Source organism: Geotrypetes seraphini, chromosome 1 (assembly GCF_902459505.1).
Source record: "Geotrypetes seraphini chromosome 1, aGeoSer1.1, whole genome shotgun sequence".
Classification (NCBI taxonomy): domain Eukaryota; kingdom Metazoa; phylum Chordata; class Amphibia; order Gymnophiona; family Dermophiidae; genus Geotrypetes; species Geotrypetes seraphini.
Genome location: NC_047084.1, coordinates 322009384 through 322031570, shown reverse-complemented (window position 1 = coordinate 322031570; position 22187 = coordinate 322009384). Strand labels below are relative to the sequence as shown.

Sequence of the window (22187 nt, the reverse complement as noted above, 5' to 3'; positions counted from 1 at the left end):
AACATCGAGTAGGAGGTCAACAGGATGGGGAACAAAGTGATGCGTGCATTTGCAATCCTTTATAGTAAATAAATCAACCAAAGTGATTTTAGACTCTCTCTGGGACTTGTTGGTAAATTTAGGTAAATCTATAAGTCCTCAAATTCAGGCCCTAGAGGTTAGATTACATGAACAAAAGGAGGAAATAAGGGAATTAAAACAAGAAATTAGTTCTTCTAAACTTAACATTGAAAAGATTGATAAAGATTTGTCAGAAATTTGGCAAGTCCAAGAAGCTTTGATTAAAGATAATGTATATTTGCAGAGGAGAGCAGAAACATTGGAGAATAATTTTCGTAGTAATAACCTGCAGTTTATAAACTTTCCACAGATGTATGCAATAACACTTAGGGAAATATTAGAGATATTTCTTGGAAGTTTTGATAGTACCTGAAGGGTCACTTCCCCATTTTGCATAAGTTTATTACTTGCCAACTAAAGTGCAACAAGATCAGCAAGCTGCAGAACAAGGCCAAAATGTAAAAAAAATTAGATATATCAGTCATTTTGGAGGCTTCTGGTAAAGAAATCGCCAAACCTTCTACTTTATTAGCATCTGTAGCACTTCTATTGAATAAAACATGGATCCTGAAATTATTCTTTAAAAATAGACAAAGAATTTTTAGGGCTTAGAATTCAAATATTTCCTGATGTGGTCCACAATACCCAGAAGCGGAGACATCAATTTTGACTTCTGAAATTTGGAGTCTCTTTGATTGGAGGAACTTTTTTCCTAAGATATCCATGTAAATGTATACTAAAATATCATTCTGTAAAATAGGGGGCTCATAATAATAAAAAAAACATTCAAAAAGTGGCCTACATCGGTACTTGGACGATCAAAAAGCCAGATCATCTAAGTACCAATAATCAAAGGTGGTTTTACCAGCTTAGGCCTTTACCCTGCCTCTAAACGCCTAGAGCGATAAGAGGCGTTTTTAGAGGAGGGTAAAGGGCGGGAGATGGGCCGACCTAGACTTAGTCGGACATCAAATATAACCAAAAACTTTGACAGGTTGCCTAGTTGGAACTTATACATTTTGACTTAGACAGGTATACGTTCTGATTAGTGTCCGCTGATCTTATCACGGATGCCGCGATCAGCTCAGCAGCCCCGGCAACCTGCCCACGCCCCCATTGCAACGATCACGGCAGGAGAGATGGGCATCTCTCCTGCGGCGGTTCGTGGCAGTTCAGGGGGGATCATGATCACAGCAGGGGGATGAGTCATCTCTCCTGGCGCGATCGTTGCGGGAGGGTGGTGGAGGTGGATTCTGTAACCGGTGTTGTTTTTGACAGACGCTGGTTACAGAATCCAGCTTTTAGACGAAGGACTGGCCCCTCCTTGGCCTAAAAGGTCTTGTTTTGGGCGTTTGGGACTTGGGCTATTTTTTGGTTAATAATGTGTTCTAATTTTAGACATAGTGGTTGTCTGGGCGATTAAACTGCTGAACGTAGAGGTAGGCCATTCTAAAAAAACCATTCATTTTGGATGGTTTTTTTTGAGAATGGCCATTTTCCCTGCTGCTACTTTCAGTGTTTAGGGTCTTAGGCCATAAGGGGACTTAGACATTTTTAAAAAATTATGCCCCTCTATGTGTTTTTTTGAACCTTCACAGTTGACAGTTTTCCTATCTATGAAATGCCTCGAGGGAGAAAGTATGTAGAGCTCATATTAATAGAATATGTCTCTCTTGTGGGTTGTCTCGATTTGTTTTTTCCTTTTTTTTGTATCTAGAATATTCTAGAAGTTTCTTAAACTGCTTGAAGTAATCTTGGATCCTAACATTGTGGACTTAAGAAAGATAAGTCAATATTTCTTTATGATGGTTTATTTCTTTAAAAGTATTGTGACTTTTTCTATTCTTTCTGTACAAGATGTAATGGAAACTTGACAAAAAACAAAACAGAAGAAAAATACAATAAAAAAACTTAGAAAAGAACTCCAACAATTACAGGACAGACCTAATTAAAAAAAACTGCCAAAACATTCAGTCATTCATTCTCAAAAAAATGTTTTCTCTTGTCAATATTTTATAAAATCCCAATTTAAAAAAAGCCTAGTTCCAAAATTCAATATACCGTACATACTCAAATATAAACAAGGATTTTTGGGCCAAAAAATTGGCCCAAAAATGAGGGTCCCGGTTTATATTTGAGTCAATGCCCCCTCCCAGAATTTATTAAGGGCACCGCCGCCAGGCTCTGCCCTCTTCCTCCTCCCTGCCCTATCATACTTCTGCCGATTTCTGGTGGAGGTGCAGCGGATCCTCTGCTGATCGTTGGTGGAGGTGCAGCGGGCAGGAGCAAGATTTGCAAACTCCTGTCCCACTGCGCGATCCAATTTCTTCATGTGAGCGGCACAAGCAGCAGCGTGATTTGGTGCTGTTTCTCGGCACTGAGCAGCTTCCTTACTGGCTCCCGCGAATTCTTGTGACAGGGGAGAGGAGGAAGGAAGGGGAGGGGAGGAAGGAAGGGTGCTGAGCACAGATCCTGACAAGGGAGGGGAGGAAGAAAGGCTGCTGGGTGCAGAGCCTGACAGGGGAGGGGAGGAAAGAAAGGTGCTGGGTACAGTGCCTGACAGGAGAGGGATGGAGGGTGCAGAGCCTGACAGGGCAGGACACTTGAATATTAAGCCGCCCGACTTATATTTGAGTCAACCATTTTTCCTCCTTTTTGGGGGAAAAGGGGGGTCTTGACTTATATTCGGATCAACTTGTATTCGAGTATATACGGTATAAGAATTATTTCTGCCACCACAGAATCTTCTGCAAACATCTCTCGAAAGAAAAAAGTTGTCAACATGTCTGCAGACATGCAGACTGCATAAAAGTAGTCACACAGTTCCCATATGTATATATTTTACATGCAGATGTGGTCAAGTAATTTTATAAAAGCCATTTTTCTCTATATATAAAATAGACTTTACATTTACATTACCGTATTTTCACGCATATAACGCGCGCGTTATACGTGTTTTTACAAACCGTGCATACCCTTGTGCGGTATACGCGTGAGCGCGTTGTACAAAATTTATTTTACATAGTTCCCCCCCCCTGACGTCCGATTCACCACCCGCAGGACCGCTCGCATGCACCCGCACCCCCACCCGAAGGACTGCCGACTCCCCGACACGATCGGGGCAAGAGGGAGCTCAAGCCCTCTTGCCCCCCCGACTCCCCGACACGATCGGGGCAAAAAAGAGCCCCAGCCCTCTTGCCCCGCCGATTTCCCAACTCCCCGACAATATCGGGCCAGGAGGGAGCCCAAGTCCTCCTGGCCCTGGCGACCCCCCCCCCCTCCGCTAGTTTTTCGGGCCAGGAGGGAGCCCAAACCCTCCTGGCCACGGCGACCCCCTAACCCCACCCCGCACTACATTACGGGCAGGAGGGATACCAGGCCATCCTGCCCTCGACGCAAACCCCCCTCCCCCCAACGACCGCCCCCCCCAAGAACCTCCGACCGCCCCCCCCAGCCGACCCGCGACCCCCCTGGCCGACCCCCACGACACCCCCACCCCCTTCCCCGTACCTTTCTGTAGTTGGCCGGACAGACGGGAGCCAAACCCGCCTATCCGGCAGGCAGCCAACGACGGAATGAGGCCGGATTGGCCCATCCGTCCCAAAGCTCCGCCTACTGGTGGGGCCTAAGGTGCCTGGGCCAATCAGAATAGGCCCGGGAGCCTTATGTCCCACCTGGGGGCGGGGCCTGAGGCACATGGGCCCAACCCGACCATGTGCCCAAGGCCCCGCCCCCAGGAGGGACCTAAGGCTCCCGGGCCTATTCTGATTGGCCAGGCACCTTAGGCCCCAAAAGTAGGCGGAGCTTTGGGATGGATGGGCCAATCCGGCCTCATTCCGTCGTTGGCTGCCTGCCGGACAGGCGGGTTTGGCTCCCGTCTGTCCGGCCAACTACAGAAAGGTACAGGGAAGGGGGGTGGGGGTGTCGTGGGGGTCGGCCAGGGGGGTCGCGGGTCGGCTGGGGGGGCGGTCGGAGGTTCTTGGGGGGGCGGTCGTTGGGGGGAGGGGGGTTTGCATTGAGGGCAGGAGGGCCTGGGATCCCTCCTGCCCGTAATGTAGTGCGGGGTGGGGGTAGGGGGTCGCCGTGGCCAGGAGGATTTGGGCTCCCTCCTGGCCTGAACAACTAGGGGGAGGGGTCGCCAGGGTCAGGAGGCTTGGGCTCCCTCCTGGCCTGATATTGTCGGGGAGTTGGGGAGTCGGCGGGGCAAGAGGGCTTGGGCTCCCTTTTTCCCCGATCGTGTCGGGGAGTCAGGGGGGGCAAGAGGGCTTGAGCTCCCTCTTGCCCCGATCGTATCGGGGAGTCGGAGGGGCAAGAGGGGAAGCAGCAGGACACCGGTAGGAGCTTCTACATGATGGGAGGGGTCGGGAGGCTGTGGGGGTGCGAGCGGTCCTTCAGGGTGGGGTTGCGTGCGAGCGGTCCTTCGGGGTGGGGGTGCGAGCAGTCCTGCGGGGGGGTTGAATTGAACGTCGGGGGGGGCATCAGGCTTTCAGGGTGGGGACAGGACTTTAAGGGGGAGAGGAGAGTCGGGGCGGGCGAAAGAAGAGTCGGGGTGGCCAGAGGAGAGTCGGGGCGGGCGACTGGAGAGTCGGGCAGCATGCCCGACGGTGTGACTGGTGTGCGCGGTATACAAAAATTTCTGTACATAAATTTGTGTTTTCCGCGCGCTATACCCGTGTGCGCGTTTTACACGGGTGCGCGTTATCTACGTGAAAATACGGTACTCCCATAGAGTACACACTTAGATATACTGTATACTTATGAAGCTATTAAGTTTCTGACTAAGAATCTATATTATAAAGAAATATAGACACCAATGTTGTCTTTATAAAACAGGTGCCTTTTTGGACATTTCACATGAGTGTCCTGTTATGAAATTGTCCCCTACAAGAGTAGCGTCACTAGACCCTAGTCATGGAACAATAGGAACAGCTAGCTAGGGAATTCTGTGTTGTCCAGGAATCAACATTCAGAACATGTGTGGGACTTTTATTCAAGCATTAGAAGAAATTTTGAAATGGATCACTGACCAGTTCCAGAAGCAGTACGGGAGCACATAACAGATCCTTCAACACATATGAAATCGTCAATAGCAGTAGCAACTGCCCTTATGTTCAGTTATTGGAAGAACAAGTGAAAACGTTTGGACAGCTGATTGCTTATTAGCAAACTTTCCACGACCAAGGATGCTTATTTTATTTGCCATTAATACTTAGCTTCTTACAAGGGAAAAAAACAGAAGCCCTAAGTTGAGAAGGAAAGTGATACTATACCAGAGTTGCAGAAATTCTGATGAGGCTAGAGCAGAAAGTGCAGCAGACAATGAAAGAAGGAACCACAAGGAAAGAGGTCACAATAAACTATTGTTATTCTCTACTCAAAGAGAACACAAATTGGGAACTGCTCACATTATTCTCATGTTATTTGGGGTTGACTTTTAAACTTTAATTTGTCATCTTAATGTGTATCAATATGAAATTGGATCAATTTGGCCAGCTTGCTTTTGAGGATATGCAGCTTCAGATTCTGCAGAGATACTGAGCTATGTGTCCTTATCTACATCGTTTATCTCGACTTCCAGAAGGCCTTTGACAAGGTACCCCATGAGTGGCTACTCAGGAAGCTGTGGAACCATGGGGAGGAAGGGGACGTACACAGACGGGTTAAACACTGGTTGGCAGGCAGGAAGCAAAGGGTTGGAGTGAAGGGACACTACTCGGACTGGAGGAGGGTCACGAGCGGTGTTCCGCAGGGGTCTGTACTCGGACCGCTGCTGTTCAATGTATTTATAAATGACCTAGAAACAGGGACGAAATGTGAAGTTATAAAATTTGCGGATGACACTAAACTCTGTAGCAGGGTTAGAACCGTGGAGGAATATGAAGACCTACAAAGGGACCTGAACCAACTGGAGGAGTGGGCGAACAAATGGCAGATGAACTTCAATGTAGAGAAATGCAAGGTCATGCATATAGGGAAAAAACCCCCGATGTTCAGCTACAAAATGGGGGGATTAGTACTAGGGGAAAGTAACCTTGAAAAAGACTTGGGTGTGCTGGTGGATACAACAATGAAGTCAACGGCACAGTGCGCGGCAGCCTCAAAGAAAGCAAACAGAATGTTGGGTATTATTAAGAAGGGCATCATAACCAGAATGAAGGAAGTCATCATGCCGCTGTATCATGCGATGGTGCACCCGCACCTGAAGTACTGTGTCCAATATTGGTCCCCATACCTAAAGAAGGACATGGCGATACTTGAGAGGGTTCAGAGAAGGGCGACAAAAATGATAAAAGGTATGGAAAACCTCTCACTGGAGAAGCGGAGACTCAGAGGAGACATGATAGAGACATACAAGATCATGAAAGGCATAGAGAAGGTGGAGAGGACAGATTCTTCAGCCTATTGGGAACCACAAGAACAAGGGGGCACTCGGAGAAATTGAGAGGGGGCAGGTTCAGGACCAACGCTAGGAAATTCTTTTTCACTCAGAGGGTGGTGGACACTTGGAATGTGCTTCCGGAGGAAGTGATAGGACAGAGTACATTACGGGGTTTCAAAGAGGGATTGGATAAATTCCTGAAGGACTCGGGGATTGAGGGATACAGATAGGGGTAGAGATAGGACTATGAAGATTAATAGATAGAAGGGAAACGGGGAATGAACGGGTTCCAGACAAAGAATCACTTTACAGGTCATGGACCTGATGGGCCGCCGCGGGAGCGGGCTGGTGGGCACAATGGACCACTGGTCTGACCCAGTGGAGGCAACTTCTTATGTTCTTATGTTATTACATTTGACAATTCCATTTGTTTCTGTCTATTTTTATTTCTGCAAAGACTTTCCTATATTGGAGACTTCCAGTTCATATCCTTGTGTATAATATAGATATCTGATTTTCAAGACATTTTCAATTAATGCAAACAAGCCATACCTGCATAGATTTAGGGCTCCTTTTACAAAGGTGCGCTAACGGTTTTAGCGCACGCTACAATGCCGCGCACGCTAGGCGCTAACGCCTCAATAGAGCTGGTGTTAGTATTTTCCATGTAGCGCAGGATTAGCGCGTGCGGCATTGTAGCGCGCACTAAAAACGCTAGCGCACCTTCGTAAAAGGAGCCCTTAGTCTGTGAATCAAGTAGGTCTACATATTTAATTTATCCTGAAGCCTTCATTTATCAGTGGTGTGTGTGCATGCGCCCACATACACACACACACACACACATTTATACCATACTTAACTGCTTTAATTGTACACTGACTTTTCTAAGTATGTTATAAATTTTAAAAAGTAGTTGAGAGGTTGAGATAATGTCGGATAATTTACTTTAATCCAAAGCTGCTATGAAGTGTAATTTTCTCTACGTCTAAAAAAAGGATCAGATAAAATAAGTTTAAAAAGTGAATAAAGTTATCTATAAATTGCTACCTCCATACCATACAACTTGAAAGATGAAAGAAAAAAGGTCTTGGACCTTTTTTGAAGATTGAGGCTTAGGGGAGGAGGATTGTATATTGTTTTATGTTATTTATTGAATATACTAGTCTTTAAGTCCGTTACATTAACGGGTGCTAAAATAGATGTGTGTGTCTGTCTTTCTTTCTCTCTCTCCTTGGCCGCTTTCTGTCTGTCTTTCTTTCTGTCTCTCTCTTTCCTCGGCTGTCCACCTTGCCTGTTCCCCCTGTCCAGCAGCAGCCCTTCTCCCTTCGTTTTACGTCTCCCCTATCTAGCAGCACCCCTTCACTGCTCACCCTGTCCAGCAGCACCTCTTCCCTGCTCCCCCTGTCCAGCAGCACACCTTACCTGCTCCCCTGTCCAGCATGCGACTTACTTGTTGTTTGCGCCTGCCCTCCTCTTCTTTAAAGCAGCCTACTCAGGATCGTGACCGGCTATAGCAAAACTCACAGGCCGCTCTGCACCTCAGTAGCACGTTCTCTCTGGCGCGATCGCGTACATCAGAGAGAACATGTTACCAAAGTGCAGAGCGGCCTGCGAGGTTCGCTACAGCTGGCCGTGATCCTCAGTAGGCTGCTTTGAAGAGGAGCAGCGCCGTCGGCAGCGGTTGGTGAGTGAGGGCGGGAGGGGAGAGTCACCGGCGTGTTCCCTGCCTCCGTGTTCTAAAATGGAATTCGGCACGGAGGGACACAGCACGGCGGCAGCAATCAGCGCACTTAGGGTTTTATTATAGAGGAATTTATTTTGCATCCCACTGAGAGAAAGATTTCTTTCAATTCGGAGGTAATAAACATATATATAACAATCTTACATCCCTTTTATGAATCTGCATTAGGAGTTTTTTTTATTGCCAGCCATGGTGGTAAAAGCTCCGTTACTCATAGAATTCCTATGAGAGTCAGAACTTTTAACGCCGTGGCCGGCAATAAGAAATGCAAACGCAGCTTTATAAAAGGGGATGTTAGTAAACTTTTGTAATACCTTATAGAAAAATTATGTCTTACCTGATAATTTTCTTTCTTTTAGATGCACCAGGTAAATCCAGAGACTAATGGGTCCTGTCCATCTACCAGCAGATAGAGATAGTCTTATTGTATGTAAAGCCTCCTGGTCAACCAGTATTGCTCGTAACAAAGCATGAGAATATTTAACCTATGAAAAACTCCTTTCTAATACAGCTGAACTTCAAATAAGCAAACATTCACAACACACTAACAAACCTAACCACAAACTTTGACTGACAGGGACCCCATACAGAGGGCGAGACCCTGGATTCATTTGCTATATCTAAAGGAAAGAAAATTATCAGATAAGACATAAATTTTTCTTCCTTAGTGCCAGCAGCAAATGAATCCAGAGACTAATGAGATGCAGCAAAGCAATCCTCTAAATAGGGAGGTTAGAAGCCACTGACCCTGCAATCACAGACGAGCCAAAAGAAGCCTGTCTGCACTACCACATCCAAGCGATAATGTTTAGTAAACGTGCCGAGAGGACCAAGTTGACGCCCTACAAATTTCTTCATTTTGGTTCCATTCAAGATGTTGCTACCGCTCAAGTGGAATGAATCTAGATCAGGGGTAGGCAATTACTTTGTGAAGCTAGCCCATACTTTCTTACCCAATATTTTGGTGTTCTATTAGTCTTGAATGATTCTGATGTTAGTTATTAGACATTGTGGAGATTGTTTGTGGATTGTATGCGTATTAATTGTGATAGGTTCTAATCCGCTTAGAATGGTGAGATAATGCAGAATATAAATATTTTAAATAAAACAAAAACATAAAGGGAAAATATACCTATTCTATTGGACTAACTTCATGTAGTTTATGATTAGCTTTCAAAGGTAACCCCTTCTTCCTCAGATCAGAAATCAAATTTTTTAAATAAATAAACAAACAAATAAACAATCTTTATAGAATACTAGCTTAGCTTGCATTTTGCACCTAACCGTGGGAGGGAAATTTACACCTGCAAAAGGCTGATGTAAATGCTTGCACCCAAATGATGGCAATTAGGGGCAAAAATGCAGGTATTCTATAAAATCACACCTAATTTCTGGGAATGTCCCTGACCCGCCCATGCCCCTCCTATGGTGACATCCCTTTGGAGTTATACACTATAAAATTTAGGCATGCATGTTACAGAATAGGACAGATCAAACAAAGGCCCAAATTCACTACACAAACCGATCGTGTACCGATCGCTTTGCGAGCCCTTTGCGACCAAATTTCCCTCCAACCCCATTCACCAAAGCCTGTAGAGATCCTCCCGTGCACATTAGCAAAACCCCATGCAAAATAGCCAAGTGATTGATTCACTAACAATTGCTTGGCTATTTTGAGTCGGGTTTTACTACTGACAAACCCGACTGCTCAGACCTGTCGGTAACTGAGTTACCGTCAGGTCTGCAGGTTTTTTGACAGGCCTGCCTGTCTTTTTTATTCATTTTTTTCCATGGCACAGATATTTGGTGTGTGTTACACACGCAAATTATCTGCCCCATTAAAAAAAATGAATAAAAAAGACAGGCAGGCCTGTCAAAAAAATGTACTCCCTCACAAAAACATGCCTCCCAAGCACGGCCGCCCCCTACTCCTGACCAGCACGGCCCTCACCCTCCCTCCTTCCCCGCAACCGGCACGGTATGGCCCTCGCCCCCCTCCTGGCTTGGCCCACCCACCCCCGGCACCAAAAAGTTGAGAGCAGGATGGGTGCTCAGTCCCTCCTGCTCCTAGGCCTCCCACCCACCCACCCCCGGCCCACCCCTGGTCAGCCCAAGTGGGCCCGGCCCACCCACCCCGGACATGCAGCTCCTGATTGGTAAGGCCCGACTTTAGTGCAGGAAGAGGCGGTCGGAGCATACAGCGATTGATTTCCTTCACTCGCCCGTGCTCCGGCTGCTCTCTCCTGCTTCTCCAGCTGTCTTCTTCTGGTCGGAAGTTGCGGTCGGAAAATACCGCTAATGACTGGGACCGCGAACTGCCGACCGCGGAATGACCTGGGGAACACTGTAATTGACTGTGCTGTTTAAAAATCTATTACAAAAACAGGTGCCCACAAAAACCTACCTTGATAGTCATCAGAATTGCAGCTATGTCATGGTGCCTAAGGTCAAAGTAGGTGTGGTTATAGCTGGAAATGACCTTAGGCACCGTTGGGTATGATTCTCAATCAAACTTACTTATTTATTCAATTTTCTATAATGTTCTCCCAGGGGAACTCACAATGGTTAACATGAATTCAGGTACTCAAGCATTTTCCCCTGTCTGTCCCGGTGGGCTCACAATCTATCTAATGTACTTGGGGCAATGGGGGGATTAAGTGACTGCCCAGGGTCACAAGGAGCAGCGTGGGTTTGAACCCATAACCTCAGGGTGCTGAGGCTGTAGCTTTAACCACTGTGCCACACTCTCTGTGCTGGTTATAAAGACCTTTAAAACCCTAGCCTACATTAAGGGTGCCTAAGTATGACGTACGCTGCAATTCTGGTAACGGTGCCTAAGTGTGACTGATACAAGGCCAGTGTCATTTTTGGATGCACCGTTTCCAGAATTCGGGCCTAAGGGCTCATGCACAAATTCTGTGCTACACAGTTAGCACATGTTAATGTAGATGCACTAACTGATTAGCATACTGTCCACCCCCTCCAAAATGCCCACTCCATGGAAAATCAAAATTCTTTTACGCATAGCTTGTACCCATTAATACCAAATACTGCAGGATACCCGAGGGTGGGAAGCCTTTTTTAAGCTGTGTTAGGCACACGTTAGTGTCTAATGCAGTTTAGTATAAGAACCCCTTAGAATTAAAAACAGTTTCTAGATCAGTTCAGAGCCATGGCGTCCTCTGATTCTAGAATAATCACACCAATTGAACAAGACGGGAACTCAGTATCTAATGAAGAGAGAAAGAGATGAAGCACTACCATAATGGAAACTTGAGTCTGTCCATGCATGAAAACTATGAAGAAAGGAAACCATATCAATAAAAATACATTACAGTTATCCTTCCTAGGACCCTTACGTCCTTCAGCTTAAAATGTGCTTTGTTTTCAACTTCTGTGCCCACATTATCAGCATGTATGCACAGGAAAATCTATTTATATTGTGTTGGGGCACGTCAAGGGCATTGACACGTTTTCATACATTACATGAAGCTGTGCTTGATTTTCCAACTTCAAATGCTAAATAAATGTTAAACTTAGAGAAAAATCAAACACAATTCACAATAGATACAGGACTAGATCAAAGAACAGAATCAAATCTTTTCATATTTCCCTATCTTCAAAATAGTTACTAAGGGCTCCTTTTGCTAAGCTGCGATAAGGGTCGGGTTGGGCCCATGTGCCTCAGGCCCCGCCCCCAGGAGGGACCTAAGGCTCCCGGGCCTATTCTGATTGGCCCAGGCGCCTTAGGCCCCACCAGTAGGCGGAGCTTTGGGACGGATGGGCCAATCCGGCCTCATTCCGTCGTTGGCTGCCTGCCGGACAGGCGGGTTTGGCTCCCGTCTGTCCGGCCAACTACAGAAAGGTACGGGGAAGGGGGTTGGGGGTGTCGTGGGGGTCGGCCAGGGGGGTCGCGGGTCGGCTGGGGGGGCGGTCGGAGGTTCTTGGGGGGGGGGGCGGTTGTTGGGGGGAGGGGGGGTTTGCGTCGAGGGCAGGAGGGCCTGGGATCCCTCCTGCCCGTAATGTAGTGCAGGGTGGGGTTAGGGGGTCGCCGTGGCCAGGAGGACTTGGGCTCCCTCCTGGCCCGATATTGTCGGGGAGTTGGGGAATCGGCGGGGCAAGAGGGCTTGGGCTCCTTTTTGCCCCGATCGTGTCGGGGAGTCGGGGGGGCAAGAGGGAGCCAGGCGGAGAGAGGGCAGTTAAGCGCAGTGCCTGCGCGGAAGGATGCAGCTCGGGCGACTTCGTTGTGTGAAACGAAGTTCGTTGTACGAATCAAGACATAAAGTTTGTTGTGCGCAGCGTGCGCTGTGCGAGGCGTCCGTTGTGTGAGGCACCACTGTACTCCATTTACTCCAGGGTCTGTTAAACATGCATGCAGAAATTCCAACTTGGTATGGTCCTGATTGAAGGAGCATACCTGGGCCACAGAGGGACCTACATAGGGTTACCAAATGGCTCCAGAAAAAGTGGGGATGCTGGCACATCTCTGCTCCCTCCACACCATACTTGTGTCCTCCCTTCCCCACCCCCCGTATCTCTTTAAAATCCTTGCCAGTGCAAGCAACTACTCTAGCCTGTTGCTCACGCATGTCTGTCTCCCTTTGAAATCACTTCCAGGTTGCAGGGCTAGGAAGTGGCATCAGAGGGAAAGCCAGCGCGAGCAGCAGGCAGAAAATCGGCTTGCGCTGGCGAAGGTTTAGAGGTATGGGAGTGGGAAGGAACAATGTGAGTGAGGCATGGGGGCACGGAAAGAGCGGAGAGGAGGGCACAGGGGGGTTGACATGGAAGGAGCATGGGGTGCCATCACCCCGGGCACCTCCCACCCTCGCTACGCCACTGATGCATACCAATTGGTTACAGCACCTCCCTTCTGGTATGACTGCCCTCTTTAAGTCAGAGACTCCTAGAGCCTGTGTAGTGAACTTGAGTTCTTATATTAAGAGAAGCAGTGTATGTCTAAGGCTCAGTCTTTGGGCCTATGTTTGTGAAATCTCTCTTGATTTCTGAGTTGTGATTTTCCATGAAGTGAATGTGGCAGAACAGAGTTTTTTACTCACCTCTCTGCCTGTTATTTGTGTAGTGGAGCAGCATTTGCTCCATCAAGCCAAAGGGACAAGAAAAATGAAGCCCCACTCTCAGGAGCTAAAGATCTAACTTACCATGATCAAATTATTTCTGTCACAAAGACATGCTTCTACAAACTCCATCTTATCTGCTCCTTAACTTCTATCCTTGAAACCGTCTCTATTGAAACCCTAATCCATTCATCTCTCATCTTGACTACTGCAACTCCTTTTATCATGGGATCACTCAAAAGGAAACACGTCGTCTGCCGCTTATCCAAAACACAGCTATCAAACTCATACACAAAGCTAGAAAATATGACCATGTCACTCCTCTTCTCCAAGAAGTGCACTGGTTACCCATCTCACATCGCACCATATATAAAATTCTCCTGCTCATCTTCAAAATAAAACTTGCGTGCTCTCCAGCATTTCTTGATAAACACATCATTCCTTACTCATCATCAAGGGCCCTCAGATCAGCAGATCAGAACTTACTGACTGTTCCCCCAATCAAAGTACTTTATTACACTAGAAATACAAATTTTTCCTTTATAGCCTCTGCACTCGGGAATGTCATGTCATCTCATCTCCGCCATGAAAACTCTCTCAATAAATTCAGAACCAAACTCAAAACCTTCTTATTCCAAGACGCATTTCATAACACTTAATAATTACCTCCCTTTACTGCAGCACACTCCACATAAAGAACCGCTTCTATGAAGCGATCCCCAATCCTTGTTGACTTACCCCCCTTCATACCTCCCTTTATTTTTACTTTTATGATATAATTATTAACTCCCCTCTCCCCCAACTCCCTCAAGTCCAGGTATGTCAACGTCTTAGTCTTCTTTATGTTTCACTTTTTTTTTTTTTTTACCTCATTTCATATTTACTATTATGCTTTTAGCTTTGTAAACCGGCCAGATACGCGTTGATGGTCGATATATTAAAAGGTAAATAAACTTGGAAACTTTGGAGGCCCTGGAGTATGAATCTATCAATTGGATCATCCCACAACCAGGATCTCCTTCCCTTACATATATAAAAAGCAAAAAAGGGGTAAGAGGTTAACCTGGATCTTCAACCCAGGTTCATTACATTCTTCTGTTACTAAAAAAAACCAACCAAAACCATTCAGATTGTGACAAGAACAAATACAACAGAAATGATCATACTTGGACATATATTTTGCATCCTTTCATATTTAAAACAAGAAGTTATCTAAATCTCGTTTCATACTTACTTCAATACTGAAGTATCCTCTGTCAACATAGTCTCCTAAGAAGAGATAGCGTGTGTTGGCAGGAGAGCCTCCCACTTCAAACAGCTTCATCAAGTCAAAGAACTGACCATGGATATCTCCGCAAACTGCAAAGGAAAATGTAAAAAAAGCACATATTATTTCTTATTACATTACTCATATCAGCAATACTCAGTAATTTTTATTTCTGCCGTGAGCAATCTTTGAAACCTTGGACCAGATTTTCATCTGCAATGGTGACCGCATTAATTTAAGCACTCGCAAATTTTGATCCCCTGCCTTACTCCATCCCAAATGCAAACCCTGGTCAGATACTATGCACCATATTCTATAAATGATGTCTACGTTAGGCGCTGCTAGGCACCCTAATTGCAGTTGCCTAGCAATGCCTATGTTTGGGATCTATGCCTTAACTTCTATTTTTTAATTGGCTTAATCGGCATGGTAATTGACCACATCGGTTTTCAGCCAATCAAAAAAAAAAAAAGAAAAATTAAGTAAACAATTTAAGAGTTCAGTGCAAAACTCTTAGGACACCAAGCGACGCCTAAGTGGAGGCGTCTTATCACGCCTAACGATGCCTATCTCAAACAGTAGGCATGGTTATGGGCGGAGGATGGGTGTGATTGAGTTAAGTGTCGTTAGTCATCCAACATAGGTGCCACCAAATTAGGTGAGTGAAAAGCTGGCCTAAAGGAGCAGTGCCTATATCTAGGGCACCTAGCAATGCCAATGTTTTCTTAGGTGCCACTAGACGTGATTTTATAAATGGTGCCTAGAGGTTGATTGACAAACATGCCAAGTAGTGCGCTTTATAGACTCCGACCCTATCTAAATAGAGAAGTTAAACTTTCTCTAGCTCCTGGTGAACAAATAACTTCTTTCAAGTATCAGGCAGCTTATTTCTACCGTTTTCAAGATAGAGCCTTATTATTAACCTGCCTGGAATGAATCAAAACTCTGTGAGCACAATGTTGATGATAATAATGCAAGGACCAGATCTCACTAGTACGAGTGAAGCATGGTGCACGAAGTTTCCAATTTTTTTTTTTTTTTTTTGTTCTAGAGAAGAATATAATTATAATGTGTTGTTATTGTGTTTTTTGGATTAATGAGTATGTAAATGCTTTTATTAATTTTATATTGTGTTTTTAATTATGTATGTGATCTTTGTACATCGCTTAGTAATAAGTAATTTATAAATGAATAAATCGAATGTGAACTCTCAGTACAAATTTGAGGGCTCTTTTACTAAGCTGTGCTAAAAAGTGACCAATGCTATCCCCAGCATGGGGCTTTCTCATACGCTGAGACCACTTTTAGTGTGGTTATAAAATGGCCTCCATTTTCCTTATTGATGGCCACACACTAATTTCCCTATTAGCAAGTGACCATTAGAGCATGAACATCAATGAGGCTGCGCTAACTGATTAGCACAGTACATACCTATTCTTTACCCTCAGACATGTCCCCAGTGTGGGAACTGCATGCTGGTTTCAAAACTACCACAGGATGTCTGAACGAGCTCTACAAAAGGAAGCGTGGCCTAGTGGCTAGAGCTGCTACCTCAGCACCCTGAGGTTGTGAGTTTGATCCCAACCTTCTTGTAACTCTGGGCAAGTCACTTAACCCTCCACTCCACCAGGTACCACAGTTAAATTGTGAGCCTGCTGGGACAGATAGGGAAAATATGAGTACCTGATTAGCATTCAATGCATTGTAAACCACTTTGGGTGAATCTCTTCATGAAAATCCCAATAAATAAATGGTGGTTTTTAACCTGTGGTAAGTATGCATTAGAGAATGACACGGTGGCAGTTACCCGCGGGTAGCCACGGGTAACCCGCCGAAATGGTGACAGGGGAAATGTGCTTACCGTGGAGCAGTGAATGGCCTTGTCCCCGCAGTTAAGGGAGGGAAGGCGCGCAGTCACCAATAGCGCGTGGCCCCCTCCCTCCCTCCCTACCAACGGTCAAATCTATCTCCCTCCCTCCCTCTTATCTTCACGGCGCTTTCGTAAAAAACTTACTGAAGCCAGCGAAGCCTGCCTGTAGTCACGTGTGAGTGGGTGGAAGCTTCTCTGACGCAACTTCCGGTTGCGTCAGAGAAGAAGCTTCTGCCCACACATACGCAACTGCAGGCAGGCAGGCTTTGCCAGCCTCAGTAAGTTTTTTTTACGAAAGCGCCGTGAAGGTAAGGGGGAGGGAGGGAAGAAGGGAGATAGATTTGGCCGTAGGTAGGTAGGGAGGGAGGGTGTTTTCAAAGCGCGCGAAGAGGGATGCTCGGTGTGTGAGAATTTGAGAGCAGTCGACTTATCTATGTGACATCTTTGCTGTGGTAGTTGACCTGAATGGAATGACTGGGAGGCAAGCAGGCTTTGCAAGCTCTTATTCCAGGAGTATTACAAAGTAAAATTCTACCATCACCTCTCAATCTAAAACACCCCAATATCTTACAGTAGATGAGAGAATAACTATGTAATCTCTATCCTTGAAAGGTTTTAAGAGTAGTTTATATACAGTGGACCCTGCCCAGGCAGGGGAATAGAGCACACCTCCCAAGACCAGTCTGAAGATCAAATATTTGCCAGTTAAGAGTTCATGCAACAAAAAAAGTGGAATTGGGCAAGAGGGATGCAAAAAAGTAGGGGAGCAGTTTATGACAGGAAGTAAATAGCTGATCAGTAAAGTAAAGGGTGGTGACAGAATGTGATGCGATTGTGGCCAGAGCCAGAGGGATGCTGAGGTGCACAGGCATAAATAACCAGGAGAAGAAAGAAGGTAATAATAACGGATACATTTGGTCTGAGTTAGTATAACAATTCTTATGTACTTTTAATGCCCCTGTATAGGCCACGTGAGATCTCATCTGGAGTACTGTATTCAGTTCTGGAAGCTGCATTTCAGAAAGGACTGAAAGAAGCAAGATAAATGTTCTGCCCCTTTGACGCTCCCAGCTACATGCCACCATTAATGGGAACCCAAAAGCACCAAACCTAAATACAGGACAACTCCATTGCCAACACTTCCCTCCTCTGCCAGCAATCGGTGACCACGCCTTCCCTCCCTTAAGTTTCAATTATTTACTAACGCGCCGCGAAGGTAAGGGGGAGGGAGGGAGATTCTCGGGCCGCTGAAGGGCGGTGAGGTGGTGAGAGGGAAGGGTGAATGCTGCGGGGATGGGGACGGGGCAGTGAAGGGGACGGCAGGGACAGGGACGGGACAGTGAAGGGGACGGCAGGGACAGGGACGGGGCAGCGAAGGGGACAGCGGGGATAGGGCGGTGAAGCGGATGGTGGTCTGGTGACGGGGCAGTGACATGGACAGATTTTTTTCCCCGTGTCATTCTTTAGTATGCATTAGTGTTTACTACAACTGAGTAAAAGGGGCCCAAGGTTTTATTAACCTTCTCTTTTTTGACATGGCCACAGCATAAAGAGAATTATTCCAACCTTTCAGTGGAGCAGGAGTTGTTTTGTGGATCAAGACCAAGAATCTTCCTTTTGTCTGCCACAAAAGGTTGTATGGCTGTTTATTATTTTCAAGTTTCAAGTTTCAAGTTTATTGGAGTTTTAATATACCGACTATCAAGCTAATATCTAGCCGGTTTACATAAAATTTTTTAAAAAAAAGAAAAAGAAGAAAAAAAAAAAAGAAATTTAAAGAGGTACAAGTAATATAAAATATTAAATAAATTAGAGTGTGTAGTGAACATTCAAGACTTTAACATAACAGACTAGATAGTGGGGGCAAAAGGGGAAAGGGTGGGTAAAGTTACATTGTAGAGAGAAAAAGGAGATAGAGGGGTTGGGGTTATAACATATAGGGTGGGGAAAAATGAATGTGATGTAGAGTAGTATATGAAGTATGAAATTAAAGAGAAGTTTAGACTGAAGAAAATGCGTCATGAAATAGGAATGTTTTTAAGCTTTTCTTGAATTTATCGAGATTTTGTTCTTCTCGAAGTGGTTGTGGGAGAGAGTTCCACAGTGTCGGGGCAGATACCGCAAAATTTATTTTTCGTGTGAAGTAAAATTCTTTTATAGAAGGAATTAGTAGGAAATTTTGATTTGTAGATCTAAGAGTTCGAGAGGAGTATTGAGGAATGAGAAGTTTGTGAAGAAATAATGGTAAGTGTGAAGATTTTATTTTGAATGTCAGTAGAATAATTTTGCATGTGATACGATGTGTCACAGGAAGCCAGTGAGCATCTTTCAAAGCTGGTGTGACATGATCATATTTGCCTAGGTTGTAGATAAGTTTTATAGCCGAGTTTTGGATTAATTGAAGGCGTCGAATTTCTTTTTGTGGTAATCCATTGAAGAGGGAATTACAGTAGTCTAGATGAGAAATAATCAATGAATGAACAAGAGTTTTGATAGATTCAGTTTCTAAAATTGAAGTCAATGAGCGTATTAAGCGGAGTTTATAGAAACAAGTTTTTACGACTGAACTTATATGAACTTTAGGCTAAGGGATAGAGGAATTCTCCATGGCTTCCAGAAGAGAGGGTCAGGCCATTTAATACTCTCTTTAGGGAAAATAAATTAATTATTATGAGATAACGTTTTTAGCAAATCTATTGGTATGAAAACATTGTTAGTAATGCCTTTATTTGCTGCATTTGTCATGCTAGAATATCATGTTCTCAGAACTTTCTCGCAACATTCTAATCCCCAGCTAATAATGTCAAAATGAAAATGAAACAGATCAGATGTAAATAATTACCCTGGGCACTATACATGCCCTTATAGCAAGGCTCAGGTCTATTAAAAAGGTCAGGATGCTTCTTTAATATTAAGCATTTCATCCATACCTTTTGCAGCAAATGCATTGGTCAATACATACTGGCACTCCTCCTACTTTCCCTTTAACAAACTTACCACTTCAACCACTTATATTCCCTAATTCTGTGAACAAAAGGTCTTTCTGACTCAATCCCAATAACCATACCATTTCTGCCCACTACAACTGCTTCAACTATGCCCCTACTGTACCTATACCTGCTGGTACCTTAATTAATACAGTCTCTTGCCATTTTCCTTTTGTACCCCATCCCAAACTTGCTCCTTTTGCCTCTCACCCCAAAGCATACTTTCACCTTCTACCCTAAACAACACAAACTATCCAATACTCATTGAAAACAAATTGCCAAAGTGCCCAGCAGACAGCACTAATGAATGCCTGAATATTTAACTGAGTAAAGACATAAGAACATAAGAATAGCCTTACTGGGTCAGACCAATGGTCCATCAAGCCCAGTAGCCCGTTCACACGGTGGCCAATCCAGGTCCCTAGTACCTGGCCAAAACCCAAGGAATAGCAATATTCCAAGCTACTGATCCAGGGCAAGCAGTTCACTTTCATGATGACTCCTTAGTTAGTCCAAACAGTGTCTGTGCAATGGTTATCCCAAATAGCTATCAGATCTACTCATGCCGTCAGAAGTCTTTTCTGTTTCATTTCCTAATGGTATCATCTCTATCTGTAAGTAAACTGGACGTCATCCACTGTTCTTTGTTCGGTTATTTGGCACACTCTTTGTGAAACTCACTTCCAACTGACCTTAGGCATGAAAGGAATTATTTCACATTTAGAAAGGGAGTTAAAGCTTTCTTTACATTCATGTTTTCTTTTTTTTTTTAATCTTTATTGATTTTCCAAACAACAACAGTGCAAAACACAAGTATATATATATATATATATATATATATATATATATATATAATAATTAAAGAAAAGCACATTCATCTTGCAGACATTCATGAGCAACCATTTTAACCCTCCCACCCACACAATAACTAAACAAGAAAATACAAATACATACCTTTCCCAAAGCTTCCTTCTTTTCTTTGGCACTTCTAGTATGGTTTTAGAGTTAATCATTAAATAGCATTGTAGGTGTACTGCATTTACAGTATATGACTATCACTTATTTTTTAAAAAATTTTCTTTTTAATTACACTGTTTTGTTTTAGTAGATTAGGAGAGCTGACAATCAAGTGTATCCCTGCTTGCAATTTAGGACTTGAAGGATACATCTATAAAGTATATACCACATAGGCATGCATAAATCATTAGAATAATTGCATATGCTCACATAAAGACCAAATTCTTCATCAGTGCCATTCTATAAATACCCACCTATCTTAGTATATATTTTACAGGTAGGCATCACATATTCAAGTCTGGACAAAGCACACATGGGGCTCACATTATTCTATAAGTTGTATATATAATGCGAGTTACACATGTACCCCCAGCATTTACGCACACATGCTTACTCCAGCCAGCTCTAAGGTTGGTGTAAATACAGAACAAAACCAAAAGCAAAACACAAAATAAATATACTCAAATCAAAATCATCAAAAGTCATCATCACTTTCAACTTGCCTAGCAAATAAGCTGTACATTTTCCCAAGTCTATCTTAATAATGGCTTATGGACTTTTCTTCTGGGAAATTATCCAGACCTTTTTTTTATAACTTGCTAAGCTAACACCTAAATTATAGGTGCATATATTTTGTTACTATGCTAGTATTTTATAAAGGTAGACTTGGTGCCCCATGTTCCTTCAGAGAATAAACTCCTAACGGGTGACATGGAAACTGGGCCTCCAGGGTGCAAACTCACCTATTTAAGTGCCTATCTTTAGGTACCTCTTATATAATTTCTCCCTTAGGGTCTCTTTTATTAAGCTGAATAGCCAGTGCAGGAAATGCACCGAACCCACAAGAGTTGAATGTGTTTTGGTGCATTTACTGTGGCAGCATTGCTACCGTGGCTTTGTAAAAAGGGCCCTTAGGAAAAGCTTACAATCTACTTTCTTTCAAGAAAGTAGATTGTAAGCTCTTCTGAGAAGGGACCATCTATTTAATGTCAAAATGTACAGTGCTGTGCCCTTTAGGGCTATAGAAGTGATAAATGGTAGTAGTTATAGTAGATCCCCTTAAAGCAAGACATCCCAAAATGTGTGTTGCAAAACCCATGTTTGAGGTCACAGTCTGGATAAGATATAATAAATAGAAACATTGGCCAGCAGCTCCAAGGACCTCGAGCATAATGCAAGCAACGTAGCAGTGGAAGGATTCTGTGTTGCTCTTTTGCAATTAAAAAAAAAAAAAAAGATTAATTTTTCTGGGGCGCTTATAAAGGGAAATATTCCAAGTCTGTTCTGTATAAGAGTTGGTTAACAAATTTTTCTTGATGTTGACACTAAGGTTAGTGTGAATTTGTCAACCACATGAAGAAAAGCTGTTCTCATTAATGAAAAAAAGCAAAGATTATACCTCTGATTTCAATAACAGTTTGTCACATGTATGAACAGTCTGTCAGGAGTATCACAGCACAAGAAATGTAATATTCTTCATGATAACCAATCTGGTTTTCGGGCAGGCTGCAGCATGGAAACAGTCATAGCTTCTCTGATTGATCACTTGCACTTACTTTTTAGCTTAGGTTCAAGTGCTAGGATTCTGTAACTTGACCTAAGCAGTGCATTTGATTTGGTGGATCATTCTATTCTTTTGGACTGTTAGAATCCATCGGAATCTCGGGCAATGTCCTGAACTGGTTCCGAGGGTTCCTGGGAAAAAGATCTTACAAGGTGTTAAAGGATGATAATCTTTCTTATGGCTGGGCAATTCTTGCGGAGTACCTCAGGGCTCCCCTTTGTCTCCTA

General features: G+C 44.2%; 1 protein-coding gene across 4 annotated transcripts in view; it reads right to left on the bottom strand.

Moving 5' to 3' along the window:
* Window positions 1-22187, bottom strand: part of PPP3CA (protein phosphatase 3 catalytic subunit alpha) — a 654035-nt gene that overhangs the window by 219607 nt on the left and 412241 nt on the right. For all 4 annotated transcript variants that reach the window (XM_033956955.1, XM_033956965.1, XM_033956983.1 and 1 more), the window contains exon 3: window positions 14490-14614. In XM_033956955.1, the coding sequence (XP_033812846.1) occupies window positions 14490-14614 (125 nt within the window). The remainder of the gene's footprint in view (window positions 1-14489; window positions 14615-22187) is intronic.